Source organism: Thunnus thynnus, chromosome 16, assembly GCF_963924715.1.
Source record: "Thunnus thynnus chromosome 16, fThuThy2.1, whole genome shotgun sequence".
NCBI lineage: Eukaryota > Metazoa > Chordata > Actinopteri > Scombriformes > Scombridae > Thunnus > Thunnus thynnus.
This window is the reverse complement of record NC_089532.1, coordinates 10,790,170-10,805,287: the sequence shown is the minus strand read 5'-3', so window position 1 is coordinate 10,805,287 and position 15,118 is coordinate 10,790,170. Positions and strand designations below refer to the sequence as shown.

At 39.4% G+C, this 15,118-nt stretch overlaps 1 protein-coding gene across 1 annotated transcript; it reads left to right on the top strand.

Moving 5' to 3' along the window:
• The first annotated feature begins 3,478 nt into the window (after positions 1-3,478).
• Positions 3,479-14,191, top strand: LOC137199943 (plastin-1-like). The gene is made up of 16 exons (XM_067614590.1): positions 3,479-3,654; positions 4,082-4,169; positions 5,505-5,665; positions 5,762-5,891; positions 7,040-7,172; positions 7,633-7,714; positions 9,156-9,321; positions 11,012-11,154; positions 11,262-11,351; positions 11,608-11,806; positions 12,156-12,234; positions 12,533-12,647; positions 12,749-12,882; positions 13,108-13,231; positions 13,326-13,459; positions 13,584-14,191. Exons 1-16 carry the CDS (start codon positions 3,649-3,651, stop codon positions 13,726-13,728), a joined length of 1,929 nt encoding a protein of 642 aa, XP_067470691.1. The 5' UTR covers positions 3,479-3,648; the 3' UTR covers positions 13,729-14,191.
• Positions 14,192-15,118: the final 927 nt, after the last annotated feature.

Sequence of the window (15,118 nt, the reverse complement as noted above, 5' to 3'; positions counted from 1 at the left end):
ATAATGAAACAGGAAAATGGCAACAAACTAGGACATTCAGTGCTTTGTGGATGTATTAGTAATTAGTGGTTAGTGGCATTATATATAAATTAATAAAGGTCTTCAAGCTAAATTTCAATTCAGGGCCTCTCTGTAGTCCTCAATAGTGTGATGCAGGTGTAAGGCCTGTATCATTTCCCTTCATAATGTGCTTTAGTGGCAAGTATTAATACTTTTAATCAATAAATTTGAAATTAATCATACCACAAACTAACTGCCTCACCCTGTGTGTCTGGCTTTTACTTGTTACAGGATATTTTTAGAACGTGGTATTGTTACTCGAGTGATAATGCATAAAGGATTTGAATACTTCCTCCACCACTGGATACAAGGTAGTGATTGTTTCCCTCTGGTCTGATCAGGTTTACAATGCAACACATATACTACAGGATTTGCAGAGCCTGATGTTTATTTATTTTCAGAAATGTCATCTAAGTATATAAAACACATGTCCTCTCTGCTGCAGTTTAAGCTGCGACATGTCAGCAGCAGGATGACCTTCACTATACTGGTCCACTTTTCTAACAAAAACAGGAAGATCCTCTGTACTCCAGCAGCTGAGCAGCTCAGCCTCAGATGTCAGATCAAGCCAGCACTGCCTCTGAGTGGACATGACTTCACATTACACATGAGCGAATCATCACAGGCTCAACCAAACATGGACATGCAGGCTGGTGTAGGGGTGGAGTATTCTTCATTTCAGTTCCAGCTACTATGACAGTAAAAATCTATAATACAAACGGAAGACATAGAGTATAATGAAGTAAATGTTTTGTGTACGTCTTTCATACGTTGTTTTAAGACAGGCTTAAAAAAAACTAAACCTAACTTTTAACTTTTGAAGATGAAATGATGACAAATGGATCAAGAATAGAGAACGAGAGTTTTAAAAGAAGGTTATGTTTTACTCTTAGGGTCTCTTCCTCGTGTGTTTCATCCCATATTTTTCACATTTGGTCAGTGAACATCTAGATTTCCTATTTGTGGTTATTGAAAATTGAGAGTAAATATACGTGCACTAGTAAAACTCTACATGTGAATTTAGACAATTTTATGTTCTCTATAGTCTCTGTAATTCTGTATGTCTGTATGGTTTTCACTCTATTCACCTTCCTGCGCATGAGCTCTTAGGTGCCGGTGAATAATGCAGGAGGCTTATGAGAAAGTCTTTGGCCGTTACGCTTTTACACCAACGACTGATCCTGGCTCAGGGGCCGAAACCAAAGCTATGGCTGGTACATCGACAGCCGGAGGTGAAACGCTTGCCTGAGACCGGCGGCTAGGAGGAGAGAGTAACCGGAGCGCACCTTTCACAGAGTGAAACTGGGCTGATCAGGTGTCTGAGGAAGAAAAGACCTGAACTGGAGACAGAAAGATGGAAGCCTCGGGCCTTGTGGATTCACAGGAAAAACTCAGATATGACTGCGTAGTGATCAGGTATGAAAATGTCTTCAGTATGTTTGTCTTGGAGCAAAGAGGGAAACATTTCATGCAGGTCTGTGTCTTGTTTTAGAGCGATTATGGGACTTTATGAGGAGTGGCAGAGGTGAAAAGAGAGGTTGACAGGTAAAAAAAGATAAGAGAAGGGGAGGTAAGAGAGAGAAAAGGGTTGATAAAAAAGGAAAGAAGTGAAAAGGAGAATAAGGAAGAAAGGGGCCCAGAAGTAGCCCTCAGCAAGCTTCTTTTCTACTTTGGACCAGCCCTTGTGACTCCTCAGCAGTATTCTGGACTATAAACCCTTCAGCTTTCCTGGAACTAAATGTAAGCTCCTTACTCTCTCTTTTCTTACAATTTCACAACTCTCAAACACAGGTGAAGTTTGCTGCACAATTGGCAATGGAAAGATGTTGCCTCTATATTTTCTGACCTAAACAGACAGGTGACACTGATTTTAGAACAAGCATCATGAATTAAACTAAAAGTAAATGGAAACAGTCTGAAAAACACGAAAAGAGCATAGTCTGCTACTGTTGTAAAGCACTGCTGTGTATTGAGTGCTGCAGTAGAGCGGCGCTGTTGTTGTGAAGTGGGGCAGTTTCATTTAAGTGATGCATTTGGCTCCGTGCCTCAGGTTACAGGGCATTGTGTTGCAGTGAGGCAAGCTGTGCAAGCAAACACAGGCCTCATGTTTTAAACATGTGCGACAGAAATGCAAAATGTGACCATGGTCTGTTTAAAAACCTGTGACAGAAGACGTCATGACAGACAGTAGAAGTGCTCCTTCTCAAATGCTATATGTGCAGCAAGGTGGACAACAGTGTAAGTTAGGATTTATTGTTTCATATTTACTTATATATTGTATATTTATCAACTGAAATGCCCTCTTCAACTGATGACTGTTGGAAATTTCCGCCCTGAACTGATCCTCATAGGCAGCCCTCATAGTCTGAGTACAGGTGCTATAACACTCTACCAAGTAAATGCTATAAAGGAATAGTTCAGCATTTTGGGAAATACATTTATTGAATGTTGATACCACTCTCATATCTGTCAGCTAAATAAGAAGCTACAGCCAGAACAGCTTTAGCTTAGCTTAGCATAAAAACTGGAAACAGGAAGAAACAGTGAGGCTGGCTCTGTTCGAATGGTTACCAAATCTGCCTAAGGAGCATCCTTGCAACATCTGCAACATCGGTGGTTCGAATTCAGTTGATTCGATGTGTGTGTGAGTAGCAGGACTTGGTAGTCAATCCTGAAAAAGACAGGGAGGCAGTGCGATGAAAACAGAATTGATGTTAAATATTAGTGTTTCCTCATCAGGATCCTGGCAGCACTGTTGTGAATGTACTGGAGCTTCTGGATACTCCTGTCAGGTATTCCAGTGAAGAGCACATTGCAGTAGTCAATGGGGAGCATGTAGAGGGTAAACAGGATGGGGCCGAGAAGCGATGCTTGTGGAACACCACAGGTGACATCTAGACCTGCATCCTCTGAGTGAAACCACTTAAGTGTAGTCCAACGGTCCAAGGGTGGTGAGGAGGTGCTCTAAGAGGACAGTGTGGTCCACAGTGTCAAATACACTGCTCAGATCAAGGAGGATCAGGAGAGAAGGGGACCCTGCATCAGCAGGTTGTTTCAGTGCTGTGTGCTGAAAACCTGACTGAAATATTTCAAATAGGTTGTTGTGTTTAAGGTGCTCCTGAGGCTCAGAGGCAACCACCTTCTCCAGCACTTTGAACAGGGAAGGGAGGTTGGAGATAGGTCTGTAGCTGGCAAGAACTTCTGGGTCCAGGGTGGGTTTCTTGAGGAGGGGGATGGATGACTGCGATCTTGAGGGCAGGTGAAACACCCAGTTTAAAGGGAGAGGTTGATAGTTTGGTGTGACAGTTTATAGAAAATAAAATGATGACACAGCTGAGGTGTTAAATGTTAACCATCAGACTACGCCTGTCTCAGGGGCCAGGCAGGCCAAAGGTCCATTCTGTTCCTCTCCTGAGTGACTCCTCCTAGACGAGATAACCAGTGCTCTAGCCTCTCAGGGATCCAGCTTCCTCTCTGAACTGGTCTGAAGCATTGCAGAGCTCTGGAAGACCACAGTGCTGTACCCAGGCCGGTGGGATCTGCACTGAGAGGCAGCGGACAAGACTAACTGGAAACACACAGGCTCTTATGAAGGTATCTATCTGCCTTTCCTTTGTTGTCTCAGTTTGGTTCACCTTAAGCAACCAAAATATACTTTACTGGAAAACGCTAAGATCTCAGAGTATTTATGAGAAATCTATGTTGTGTGAATGTGCCTATATGTGTAAATAGTTCGCGCAAAGCTGAGAAATGTAAGTGCTCAGCTCACTGCTGGTGTGAACACTCACAAGGTTACCTGGACAAGTTCCAATAAATAACCTGACACTGACTTTATAACATCTAGCTTGTCAAACTTTAGTGAGCAAGGTTTCAGAGCTTTTAATGATTTTAAGTCTCTACATCTCAAATGTAGATGATATATTGTTTCTCTTACAAAATCAGTTTCTACTTTGTGCCTATTGTGACACAGAGCGGTATGTCTGTGTGTGTTTGTGTATGTGTGTGTGTGTGTGTGTTTCAGGTGCACACAGCAGAAGTGACAATGGATCATTTCACACAGATTTCCCGAGAAGGCCTGGAAGAGCTCAGAGAAGCTTTTAACAAAATCGGTCAGTTTCACAACCCCGTGCACACTCTCTAACACACAACTAACTTAACGAAAAAATTGTATTGATGGGAATTCTGACCAAAGTTAGTGTTTTACAGCTAACCATAAAATACAACTCTTATATAAGTGATTTTTATTGCTGGGATTATGAAGTTTATGTAATTAGAGTGTGCGCTATCCCCAGATTGCCAGATTTTATCAGGTAATTGTCTATATAATTAAAAAAGATGCTGATAATAATGAGCAATACATAGTAAATGCAGTGTATCATCCTCCCATTACTCTATGATAGACAAATACCTTGTATGTGGGTTTAATAGGCAGAGGGAGGTGAGACAGAGATTTTGTCCAGTGTAAAAATACCTTTGGAAACTTTATTTTATTCGTCCTATAGTTTCCTACAAAGAAACAAAGATATGTAACTGTAAATTTATGAGAAGGATCCTGGCAAGGACTATGTAATTTGATACCGCTCATAGGGGAAATAGAGACAGTGTTTAATTGGTACATTTCCAATCAAGTTAATTCCAATTAATTGCTAACATAACCTAGAGCAGCGACCTGGGAGTAGGCGTCCTCCCCAAGGTGTCCGAAGACAAATGTGACAGGATTATTGAAGGGATGAGAAAGAAAAGATATGGTGAACAAATTTTCTAACTTTTCTCTAATTTCAGCCTACTTCATGTGTAAAAACTGGATACTTTGTCCTCTTGAGGCCTGTAAAATCATTCAAACGAGACTCACGACTCTTGTCCACACTGAGGCAATAACATGTGATGAGGGGTCATAAATAGACGTTGCTTCATTTTAGGATGTTGCAAGCCAAAGAGTCCGGGAATTGTGGAGGTGGCCAGTTAGTGCGCACATGCAAAAATGTAAAAATTTGTCTGCTTACATTTGTCTGGCTTGTACAGTGTTCCTAAAGTCCAGGGAAATGATTGAATTTTTTGTCTTGTCTGCACAAGTTATTTCAAGATGTGGATCTTGTAATAAGCTTCCAATAATAAATAATGAACAATGGAAGATTTATTATGGGTTTAAATTGAGCAGTTCTTTCATTTGTCTCAGATCATCATTCAGATCATCTTGTCCTTATTTTCCCTACATTAAGTACCAAATTACATGGAAACTATTAGGGAATTGTTAGAAGATTACAGACCTGTTAATAAAGCATTACCAGACTTTTTTTGTCCTTGCTTTTATCATCTGTAGATTATGTTTACCAATAAATATTCGGCTCATAAGTTTCATTATTTAATGATATAAATATATTTGTGAAGTAAATTGACTGACTGTATCTGTGTGTGCATTTCTCTGTGTGTCTGTTTGATATCAGATATTGATAACAGCGGCTATGTGAGTGACTTTGAGCTTCAGGAGCTGTTCAGAGAGGCGAATTTCTCCCTGCCAGGGTACAAGGTGCGAGAGATCATAGAGACCTTCGTCGCTGGAGACACCAACAAGGACGAGAAGATCAGCTTTGAGGAATTTGTTTCTGTAAGTTCTAGTACAGATTGTGAAAAGATATATGCATGTGTGATTGCCTCTTTCTCTCCAGTAGTGTATAGAGTAACACTGCCTGTCCATATTCAGATCTATCAAGAGCTGAAGAGTAAGGAGCTCAGTGAGACGTTTAGAAAATCCATCACAAGGAGAGATGGGATCCGCTCCTTTGGAGGAATGTCAGGAATCTCCAGCGAGGGAACGCAGCACTCCTACTCTGGTGCGGGGGAGTAGATGCATTTTGTGTGTTTGTGTTTGCTAAAAAATTGTTTCATAATTATTGCATCCATGACTGAAACTAACGTGTTCATATATAATAATAGTCATAATTAGCTCCAGGTTGTGCCTCTCATGAATTACTATTACATTCCAGTCATAAAGTTAAGGATCTGAAAAGAAAATAGTGATCTTTAAAAACCATCTTCTTCTAACCAAATCATCTTCTAACCCTCTGGATGAAAAAATATTCTGTCTGTTGCACAATAAACAAGATTTTTAAGCCGTTTCCCAAGGTGCACCTTCCTAATCCGAACAAAGATGGAAGCTGGAAATGACATATCTCCTCGCTCAATTTGAACAACATGAAACAAAGTTTAAAAGTTTTATTATCAGTTATATTTGACTACACTGATGTCACATTGTATTATTTAACGTTTTCCTACAAAACAACGTTTATATTTTTCTTCTGTTGTAAAAATCCGACAGTAACGTACTGTATGTCATTTCCAGTTACCTGGGTGGGAAATAGTTGCAACTTGTAAAAAAGGTTAAAAAATCTTTGTTTATCAAGCCGTGGACGCTGTTTTTTTTCATCCTGATGGTTAGAGGAGTCTTTGATTATTCTGGAAACACCTCCAGAGCAAACAACTTTCTGGGTTTTTCAAAGGTCAATTTCGGAAAATTGGATGTTTAGTTTATTGAATGATATACTATCAATATCAATTTTGTTTACTTTACATATGAATATGAATGACATCAAACTTTCACATGTAGGGCCTGGCATGATTTCCTTTGTTTTCAACCATACATTGTTGGGCTGCAACTAACAATTAATTTGCAGATTTGTTTTTTGATTAATGGATTGATTGTTTTGCTTATTAAGCCTCAGAAATAGTAAAACAATCTCCCAGAGCCTACAATGAAGTCTTCAAATTACTTGTTTTGTTCGACGACCAGCCACAGATCTTCAATTTACTGTCATATAACCTTTGACTGGTACTGTAAGACAAAGAAAAGCATCAAATCCTTTACAGTAGAGAAGCTGGAATCAGAGAGTATTGCCAGTTAATTTTCTGTCAATCTACTAATCAACTAAGCAAAGTGTTTCAGCTCTAATACATACTAATGTGTGTGTGTGTGTGTGTGTAGATGAGGAGAAAGTGGCATTTGTCAACTGGATCAACAAATCCTTGGCAAAAGATCCAGACTGCCAACATTTTCTTCCCATGAACCCTGACGACGAAAGCCTCTTCAATTCTGCCCGCGATGGCATCCTGTTATGGTAACACACACACACACACACACACACACACACACACACACACACACACTTGTACTCACGCACACACACACACATATAAACAAGCCTACAGTAAATGCATATATAACCACATGCACATCCATACAGTGTGTTTTATATGTTTGTTGATAAGTTCAATAAGCAGGTTGATAAGCAGGTCTAATCTGGGTGTTCCCTTAAAAATCCTTTATCTGCCATTTTACTGATTACAGTTATCCTATCTGTAAATGTAAATTATTTTCATGTTTACTCTTCTTAACATATTTCATTGTTGGAATATGGTTGGAAAGACAAAGACCATTATAGTCTTTTACATGGCAACAAAGATTAAAGTAGTGATGGTGTGATGTCAGAGATTACGCACTTCTGAACATGAAATTTAGCGAATAGCTCACAAGCTAACTCAGTGTTTCACCAGCTCGACATTCTTGTTCTCTTTCAGCAAAATGATCAACATGTCTCAACCTGACACGATTGACGAAAGAGTCATCAACACTAAGAAACTTACCACCTTCAAAATGACAGTGAGTAACGTGAGGATAAAGGAGTCATTGCATTAGGAGGAATGGTCTCAATCAAAAATGTAAAGTGCAAGTGTCCTTCAAAATGATCCAAAGCACGCTGTTAGGGTTTGTGCAAAATTAAAATGCCATTATTTCACATGGCAATATGTACTTAAAATGAACAACATTTCCCTTCTCAGACAGTAGGTAGCATTTTTAGTTTAGTAAATACACACATTAAATGCACTGTGACACTGATGTGCATAATGAGGGGAGAATTAATTTTGTATTATTTGTATTTTGTATGTATTGTTTTCATTTGTAATAGTTGTATCATCAATTAAAGGTATAGTTTTGAGTTAAATTCCTCTCTCATGGCAGCTGATTTGCTTAGCTTAGCATAAAGACAGGAAGCAGGAGGACACAGCTAGCCTGGCTCTGTCTGAAGGTAACGCAATCCACCTTTCAGCACCTCTAAGGCTCACCAGTTAACACTTGTTAACATCTTGTTTGTTTAATCTGTACAAAAGTATAAAAACAACAATTTGTGGTTTTACATGGGGTGTTATATGCCGAACTATTTCTTGGACGGGAGCTGTGAGTTGCTGGAGTCTTGTTGTCAATGTTATGTTGCCAGGCAACCAACGAAAACCCCAGGAATTTGATTTTACACTCCTGTTTTTGTATGGATCAAACAAACAATTTATTAACATATTAACTAGTGAGCTGTAGAGCTGCTGGTAGGCACTCTTTTTACCTTTGGACGGTGCCAGACTAACTGTTTCCCCCTCTCTCCAGTCTTTATGCTAAGCTAAGCTAACCAGCTGCTGCTGGTAGCCTTATATATCCATAGTCGTCTTGTCTAACTCTCTGCAAGAAAGTAAATATGTCGAACTATTCCTTTCAATAAGAAGTCATAGAGAACTAGAAACTCAATTATAGTATAACTCAAGTATACTCAGACTAGTTAAGAGGAAATGATATGACTTAGAAACATAATGTATTTTGTTTTATTTGGCAGTTACACATACAATTCCTATGCTATGAAATGCTAAGTATTCTCTGTATGAATATTAACAGTTATAAGTGTAAATCTCTAAGACAAAAGAGTTGTAAGGTTGCTCAATAATTCTGGACTGTGAAAAAAGAAACTGTCATAGATTAACTTTTTACTGCACACTTTTCCCATATCTCTTTTATCTCTGTGTGATTCTGTAGCTAATTGCTCCCTCATTGGAGGAATTAAGAAAATATAAGTATGGTGTTCCAGTCTTTCCATTTGTTTCTGACTGGTTTTGAGTGAAGCATTTTATTGCTAATAAGTCAGCCATTATGTGGAGGACTCAGGCCCCAGTCTTTGTTTTTGCTGAGCTTGTCAAACAAAGAAAATTAAGTTTTACCCAGTGAGTTTTACTTTGAGCAAAAATGAACGCACTGATACACAATTTGTTTGTGTTTATAGGAGAATCTGGTCCTCGCCCTGAACTCAGCCTCAGCAATTGGCTGTACGGTGGTGAGCATTGACGCCCATGATCTGATGGCTGGAAAACCCCATCTGGTCCTGGGACTTTTCTGGCAGATTATCAAGGTTGGCCTCTTTGCTGATATAGAAATCAGCAGGAACGAAGGTCAGCACACACACACACACACACACACACACACAGTCTCTCTCACACACACACACACACACACACACACACACACACACATACACACACAGAGTTTCTAATCTAGTAATGCAGTTGAAATGCAGTTCATGTTCTAAATATTAAAGCTGGGGTAGACAGTTATCTGGAAAAGACAAAAAAACCCACCAGAATTTGAAAATACAGCCCTCCTCCTGCAGCTCTTCCTCCCTCCCCTCTCTGTCCTGAGCCTCTCCCACCAGACAAACACGCTTCATATGCACATGCAACACAACAGTCACTGCACTGACTCACACACACGACTTCCTCTCAAGGCACAACCACCTTTTGTAAACAGTAAACGGTAAACAGGATCACCTCTCACCTGTTCGAAGTCCCCCACAAAAGTAATAAGTGTCACATCTATCTGCTTGAATTCGCTTCCAATCATTTCATGCGGGCGCCGAATGAAATGATCGGACGTACTTATTACACGCCTGCGACAGCCACAGATATCAGATTTTTTTCTTTTTATAGTCAGAGAATTTGATTTATTTATTGTTGTCGGAATGTAAAGAGAGTTTTAAAAAATATAACAAAAAAAAATGCTTCTAAAATAAGTTGCCTACCCAAGTTTTAAGGTTGAAGCTGAATCAACATAGGAGTCGGTGACAAAACATCCTGTACTCAAGGTTCACTTACTGTACTGTGCTTTGATTGATGAGAAGCCTTTGATCATAACACAATCTTCATCAGCAGATCATCCTTGCTCAGATCTCAGGAAACTGAAAATGTTAAAACTTTCCATCAAACTAAGCACTTCTGGGCGTTTTGACGTAGTGCATTTTTAGTAGACGTTGCTGTTTTCAAGGTCAAGAGTGAACTCTCGAGCTCTACAAAAGAGTTGTTTAATGTAATGACATCTCATTAATTAGCGTCTGTGTTCCAGCGTGAACTTGTTATATAATAGTAATACAAGCTGTAATGCAATGTTTATTTTATTGTCACTTTCACCAGGGAGTATAGACATTCACAAATTTTATTGCATCAGTTTCAGAGATCGTTTCCTCTCCTTTCCTCACTTGCATAACTTTTCAGGTGAATAGAGACACTTTTAAATGCAGGGGTGAAATACGACGAGGACATTGGGGGAAGAAATGGTCAGATTAGTGCTCACAGTAGACAGAGCGCAAGGATGTGTTTGTGTGTGGGGTGTATAAACAGGATAAATCAGACACAGCCTTGCTTGTGTCTACTTTTATGTCATTTTGGCTCAATTTGTGTAATTTAGTGCTGGATTTTTGACACGATATGAGAAAAAGTTATTTACAAAGCCTAGTAATCAGACTCTATTGCTATTTTGTTTTATTTATATTATTTATTCTGTTAACTTGCTCTACAAATCAGAGGTGTTCTCAGCAATTCAGAGGTCTGAAAGCAGGCTAGAAACCAAGTTACAACAACATTTCTCTTATATCCTATTTTTGTAGTAATAAATGCATTTACAAAGCAGAAAAGATACACAAGATACCAACACAATCAAATGTATGGTGGTGATATAGGTTGGGAACCTCCAAATGTTAGATATCCAGCCCTTTACCCTTAATGGAGAGTTTTACTGTGGCAAAGTCTAAAAACTGTCTCTGATGAATTTCTATTCAAAACTAACACTATACATTCTGTATGTATATAGGTCTAATTGGCCTTATGACAGATGGAGAACAGCTGGATCATCTAATGTCTCGCTCTCCTGAGGAGTTGCTGCTCCGCTGGGTCAACCATCATCTACACAACGCTGGAACAGAGACGATCGGCAACTTCAGTGAAGACATCATGGTGCCCTGAGGAACACACACACAAACACACATACCCAAGCAAACAGTCACATCCAGTTTGTAACCCCCCCCCCCTCATTCTCCCCTTCTTCTACTGCACCACTGTAGGACTCGCGGGCATATTTCCACCTGTTGTACCAGATAGCTAGCCAAGAAGAGTATGAAATGGGCGGCAAAATCGACATGAGAGGCCTGCATGTGAGTCAGTTTGTTTCTGTAAAGTTTTCAAATTACAGCAATGAGAATGAGAAGCTAATAAATTAATGAAAATGTTAAAAGTGAGTGAAAGTTGCTGAAAAATGTGATTAGATGATGCATATAATGCAGTAGACGGTGTCATATATTTTTGTTTCAACTTTAAAATGTTATTTGCTGATCTTCTGATTAATGACCTTCCTTTTGAATTCTGGCATGACTATGTGTCTTTACTATTTCTGTTGTTGTGTATGTGAAGGAGCCTGATTTGGATCAAAGGGCTGAGCTGATGCTGCAACAGGCGGCCCGGCTGGATGGCAGACAGTTTGTTTCTGCTCACGATGTCACATCTGGAAACATCAAACTCAACTTGGCGTTTGTGGCCAACCTGTACAACATGTACCCTGCTGTGAGGGCTCAGATGAACGGAAACAGCATAGACGCTGCACAGATAGAGGGTGAGACACACTTGTCATTGAACAAAAGCTTTTGTTTGCTTTTTAGCTGTATTCATTGCACGCCCTTGAGGCTGTTTCAGTGCTTCTCCATCAACACAAAACCAAAACTCATTTAAAAATGCTGACATGTACACACACACTTCATGTGATCGCAATATATACACGTCGCATTCCAATAAAAAGTCCAAGAAAATACATGTTTCAGGGTGTGACAAGCTATGGCAGCCATAAATTTTTATTTAATGTACGTAGGCTAATAGCTGAACTTCAAACACTCCTATCAGCTGACAGCATGGGAACAGCTGGGAGAAAACGTGATTTTGTCTGTCGTATCATGATGTCTTTACAGGTGAGTCCAGAGAGGAGAAAACATTTCGCAACTGGATCAACTCTCTTGGCGTCTCTCCATATGTCAACCACCTGTACTGGTATGTCATTAGTCAAACATCAATGTGACTAACCTTATCAGGGATTATACGGGCACCTTTTTATACCCGGGGGCTGCCCAGTTTAATCAGTATTTAGGGTAGTAAAGAGAGGGTAGAAGGGCACTTAGTATCTGGGCAATGTGGAAACCTTCCTTGTAAACTATCCCTGGGTTGCTAAAATTTCAAATTCTCAGAAATGTGCCCTTGTTGTTATCTCAAATACTTGTAATCTAACTTTCTGGATATAGATTATGTGTAGATTTTTTTTTCAGTTTGTCTATGTGTTTGTTCTCTACAGGGACCTGTGTGATGGTTTGGTGATTATGCAGCTTTATGAGAAGGTTAATGTACCTGTCAACTGGAAGAAAGTCAACAACCCGCCTTATCCTGTCCTGGGGGCCAACATGAAGAAGGTACAAACATACAACAGAAATGCAACCCTGAGGAGCACAAAAAACATTTTTTGGTGGAAAAATGAAAGGAATGTATCATTGCTTTTCTTCACATATCGCAGCTGGAGAACTGTAACTACGCTGTGGAACTGGGCAGAGACGTAGCTCACTTCTCTCTGGTCGGCATTGGAGGAGAAAACTTGAACGAGGGCAGTCGTATGCACACCCTGGCGCTGGTCTGGCAGCTGATGAGGAGGTACACACACCGTCCAGGGCTGTGGGACATTTTACTGGTCGTAGTATATTGTTTGCGAAAGACAGATTGTCTATTTTCAGTGAATTTGAAATTCTTGTCATGTTTTACTGTATTTGATTTTTGATCAATAGTGTCCGAATTTGCACTTTGCTGAGCTGAAAGTCCAATTTAGCGGTGGCACAAGCTTAAAACATGTTCCTTTATCTCTCCTGCTTGCTCCTTCAGGTATACAGTGCTGGTTTTGTCAGATCTGGGCGACGGAGAGAAGGTTGGAGATCAGATCATCCTCAACTGGGTGAACACCACCCTGAGCCAGAAGCGCAAGGACACACAGATCAGCAGCTTCAAGGTATGTGTGTGTGTGTGTGTGAGTATGTACAGTATGTGCATATTGTATTTGTGTAAACACATGGCTGCATGCACACTCTGTTTGACTGTCACAGGACAAACTGATCAGCACCAGTCTGCCAGTGATTGACCTGATCGATGCCATCGCTCCTGGTTCTGTCAAGTGGGACATGGTGAAGAGAGGAGAGAAAGGAATGCTGAACGATGAAGATAAACTCAGCAATGCCAAGTAAGAGTCCCGACTGGTTGAGTCACATTTAATCATTAACTTCCTGCGGCTTAGAAACAATTTCACTGCCTTTGTTCGACTTCCCGCCTCTTTGTATTTTTTACTCTTCCTTTTCCTCTTCCAGGTATGCAATCTCACTGGCCCGCAAGATTGGCGCTCGTGTCTACGCGCTGCCTGATGATTTGGTGGAGGTGAATCCCAAGATGGTGCTGACGGTGTTTGCCTGCCTGATGGGCATGAAAAAGACCAAACCACTGAACCAGAAATGAACAAACCTCTTGAGTACTATCTACATTTCTGCATTTTGTTTCTACATGCTACTTTTGCACATTTTTGACATCATTGTGATTTCTTTTCTTTGACCTTCAATCTTGCTAGTGGCATTCACAGCAAGAACATCTCTCATTCTCTGTTATTCTATCCATGAAAACAATACACGGACCTAAAGTTAGAAATTATGTCTCATCAGCAAAACTGATGCATTTGTTTATGTGTGATTTCATAGAACAATCTCTTAATTGTTCTTTGTTGTATGATATTTAAGAGGAGATGAGCAAAAAAGAGAAAAGCAAAATTACACACACATCTCTTCATTTGGCAACGATATTTCTGTAAATGTTGTGCATTGAATATTGCTATTTAATTATTAAAAAGAATCTATTAAATGTACTGAAGAGCCTTGTATATGTGTGTTGTTGTCTCTCAATAAAAAATCTTTCACAACTGTCAGAAGTTTAAACCAGGTTATTTATATGTTAGTCCATAAATCCTGTTGAGGTCATGTGTCAGTGATGTTGTGAGTAAAAAACAGAAGTATTACTGTGCCAAGGGTATTTATTAAAAGACATAGTGTCCCTGCAAGCCTCAGGAGAAAATAACCTCAAAAGGAGAAAGACTAATGAAAAGAAAGTTACAAGAAAACTTCCTACTCCATTAAATATTTGTACATTACCAATTTTTGACTGATTATAAGTAAATCAGAAATCTACTTGAGTAAAAAACATTGCTTACTTTAATTTAGATATTTTTGGAAAGTCATACCTGAATATACATCTTAACTAAATATGATTTATACTCTTGTGTGACAGTTTTCTTAGCCTTAAAATGTTGTCTGTATTGCATTTATTGTAACAGTGTTCTTATGCTTTTGGCTATGTCTCTCTTGTTAATCAGATTTTAACTTCAATAATGAGACTTTTACCTAAAGGAGAAAAAAAATACTAATATCAATAAAAAAAAAAAAAACTGAGCTACTTTTTAGAAGCATTTGATGTGATCTTTAGTGCTTTTAAATCCTCTGACAACAGAGTTTAAGACCCATCTTTTTAGCCAAGCTGTTTCATTAACGTAGTTTTTACGTGTTTTCCGTATGTTAGGTGTATTCGGTTAAACGAAAGGTGCCTGAAATCAAATTCATTATTATTATTATCGTCATTATTATCATGAAAGCGCACAAACAAAGAAACAGTTTTTCACTTCTTGGATGACAGAGTGTCTTCAACAAATGCTCCCATTCTTGTTCAGTGTGTGCAACGTACCCTAATGTGACTTTAAAGTACATTATTGAAGCACACGTTCACCTTAACATACAAATAACTGCACATGCGCAAAAGCAGACAAGCTTTCTCTTGTTGGTTGGACGTCAAACAGCCTGCAGAG

What these genes read in the sequence shown, in the direction of transcription:
- LOC137199943 (XM_067614590.1), top strand. An exon ending in AGAAATCAGCAGGAACGAAG is followed by an intron (nt 9,322 to 11,011) that starts GTCAGCACACAC and finishes GTATGTATATAG; the next exon opens with GTCTAATTGGCCTTATGACA. An exon ending in GATAAACTCAGCAATGCCAA is followed by an intron (nt 13,460 to 13,583) that starts GTAAGAGTCCCG and finishes TTCCTCTTCCAG; the next exon opens with GTATGCAATCTCACTGGCCC.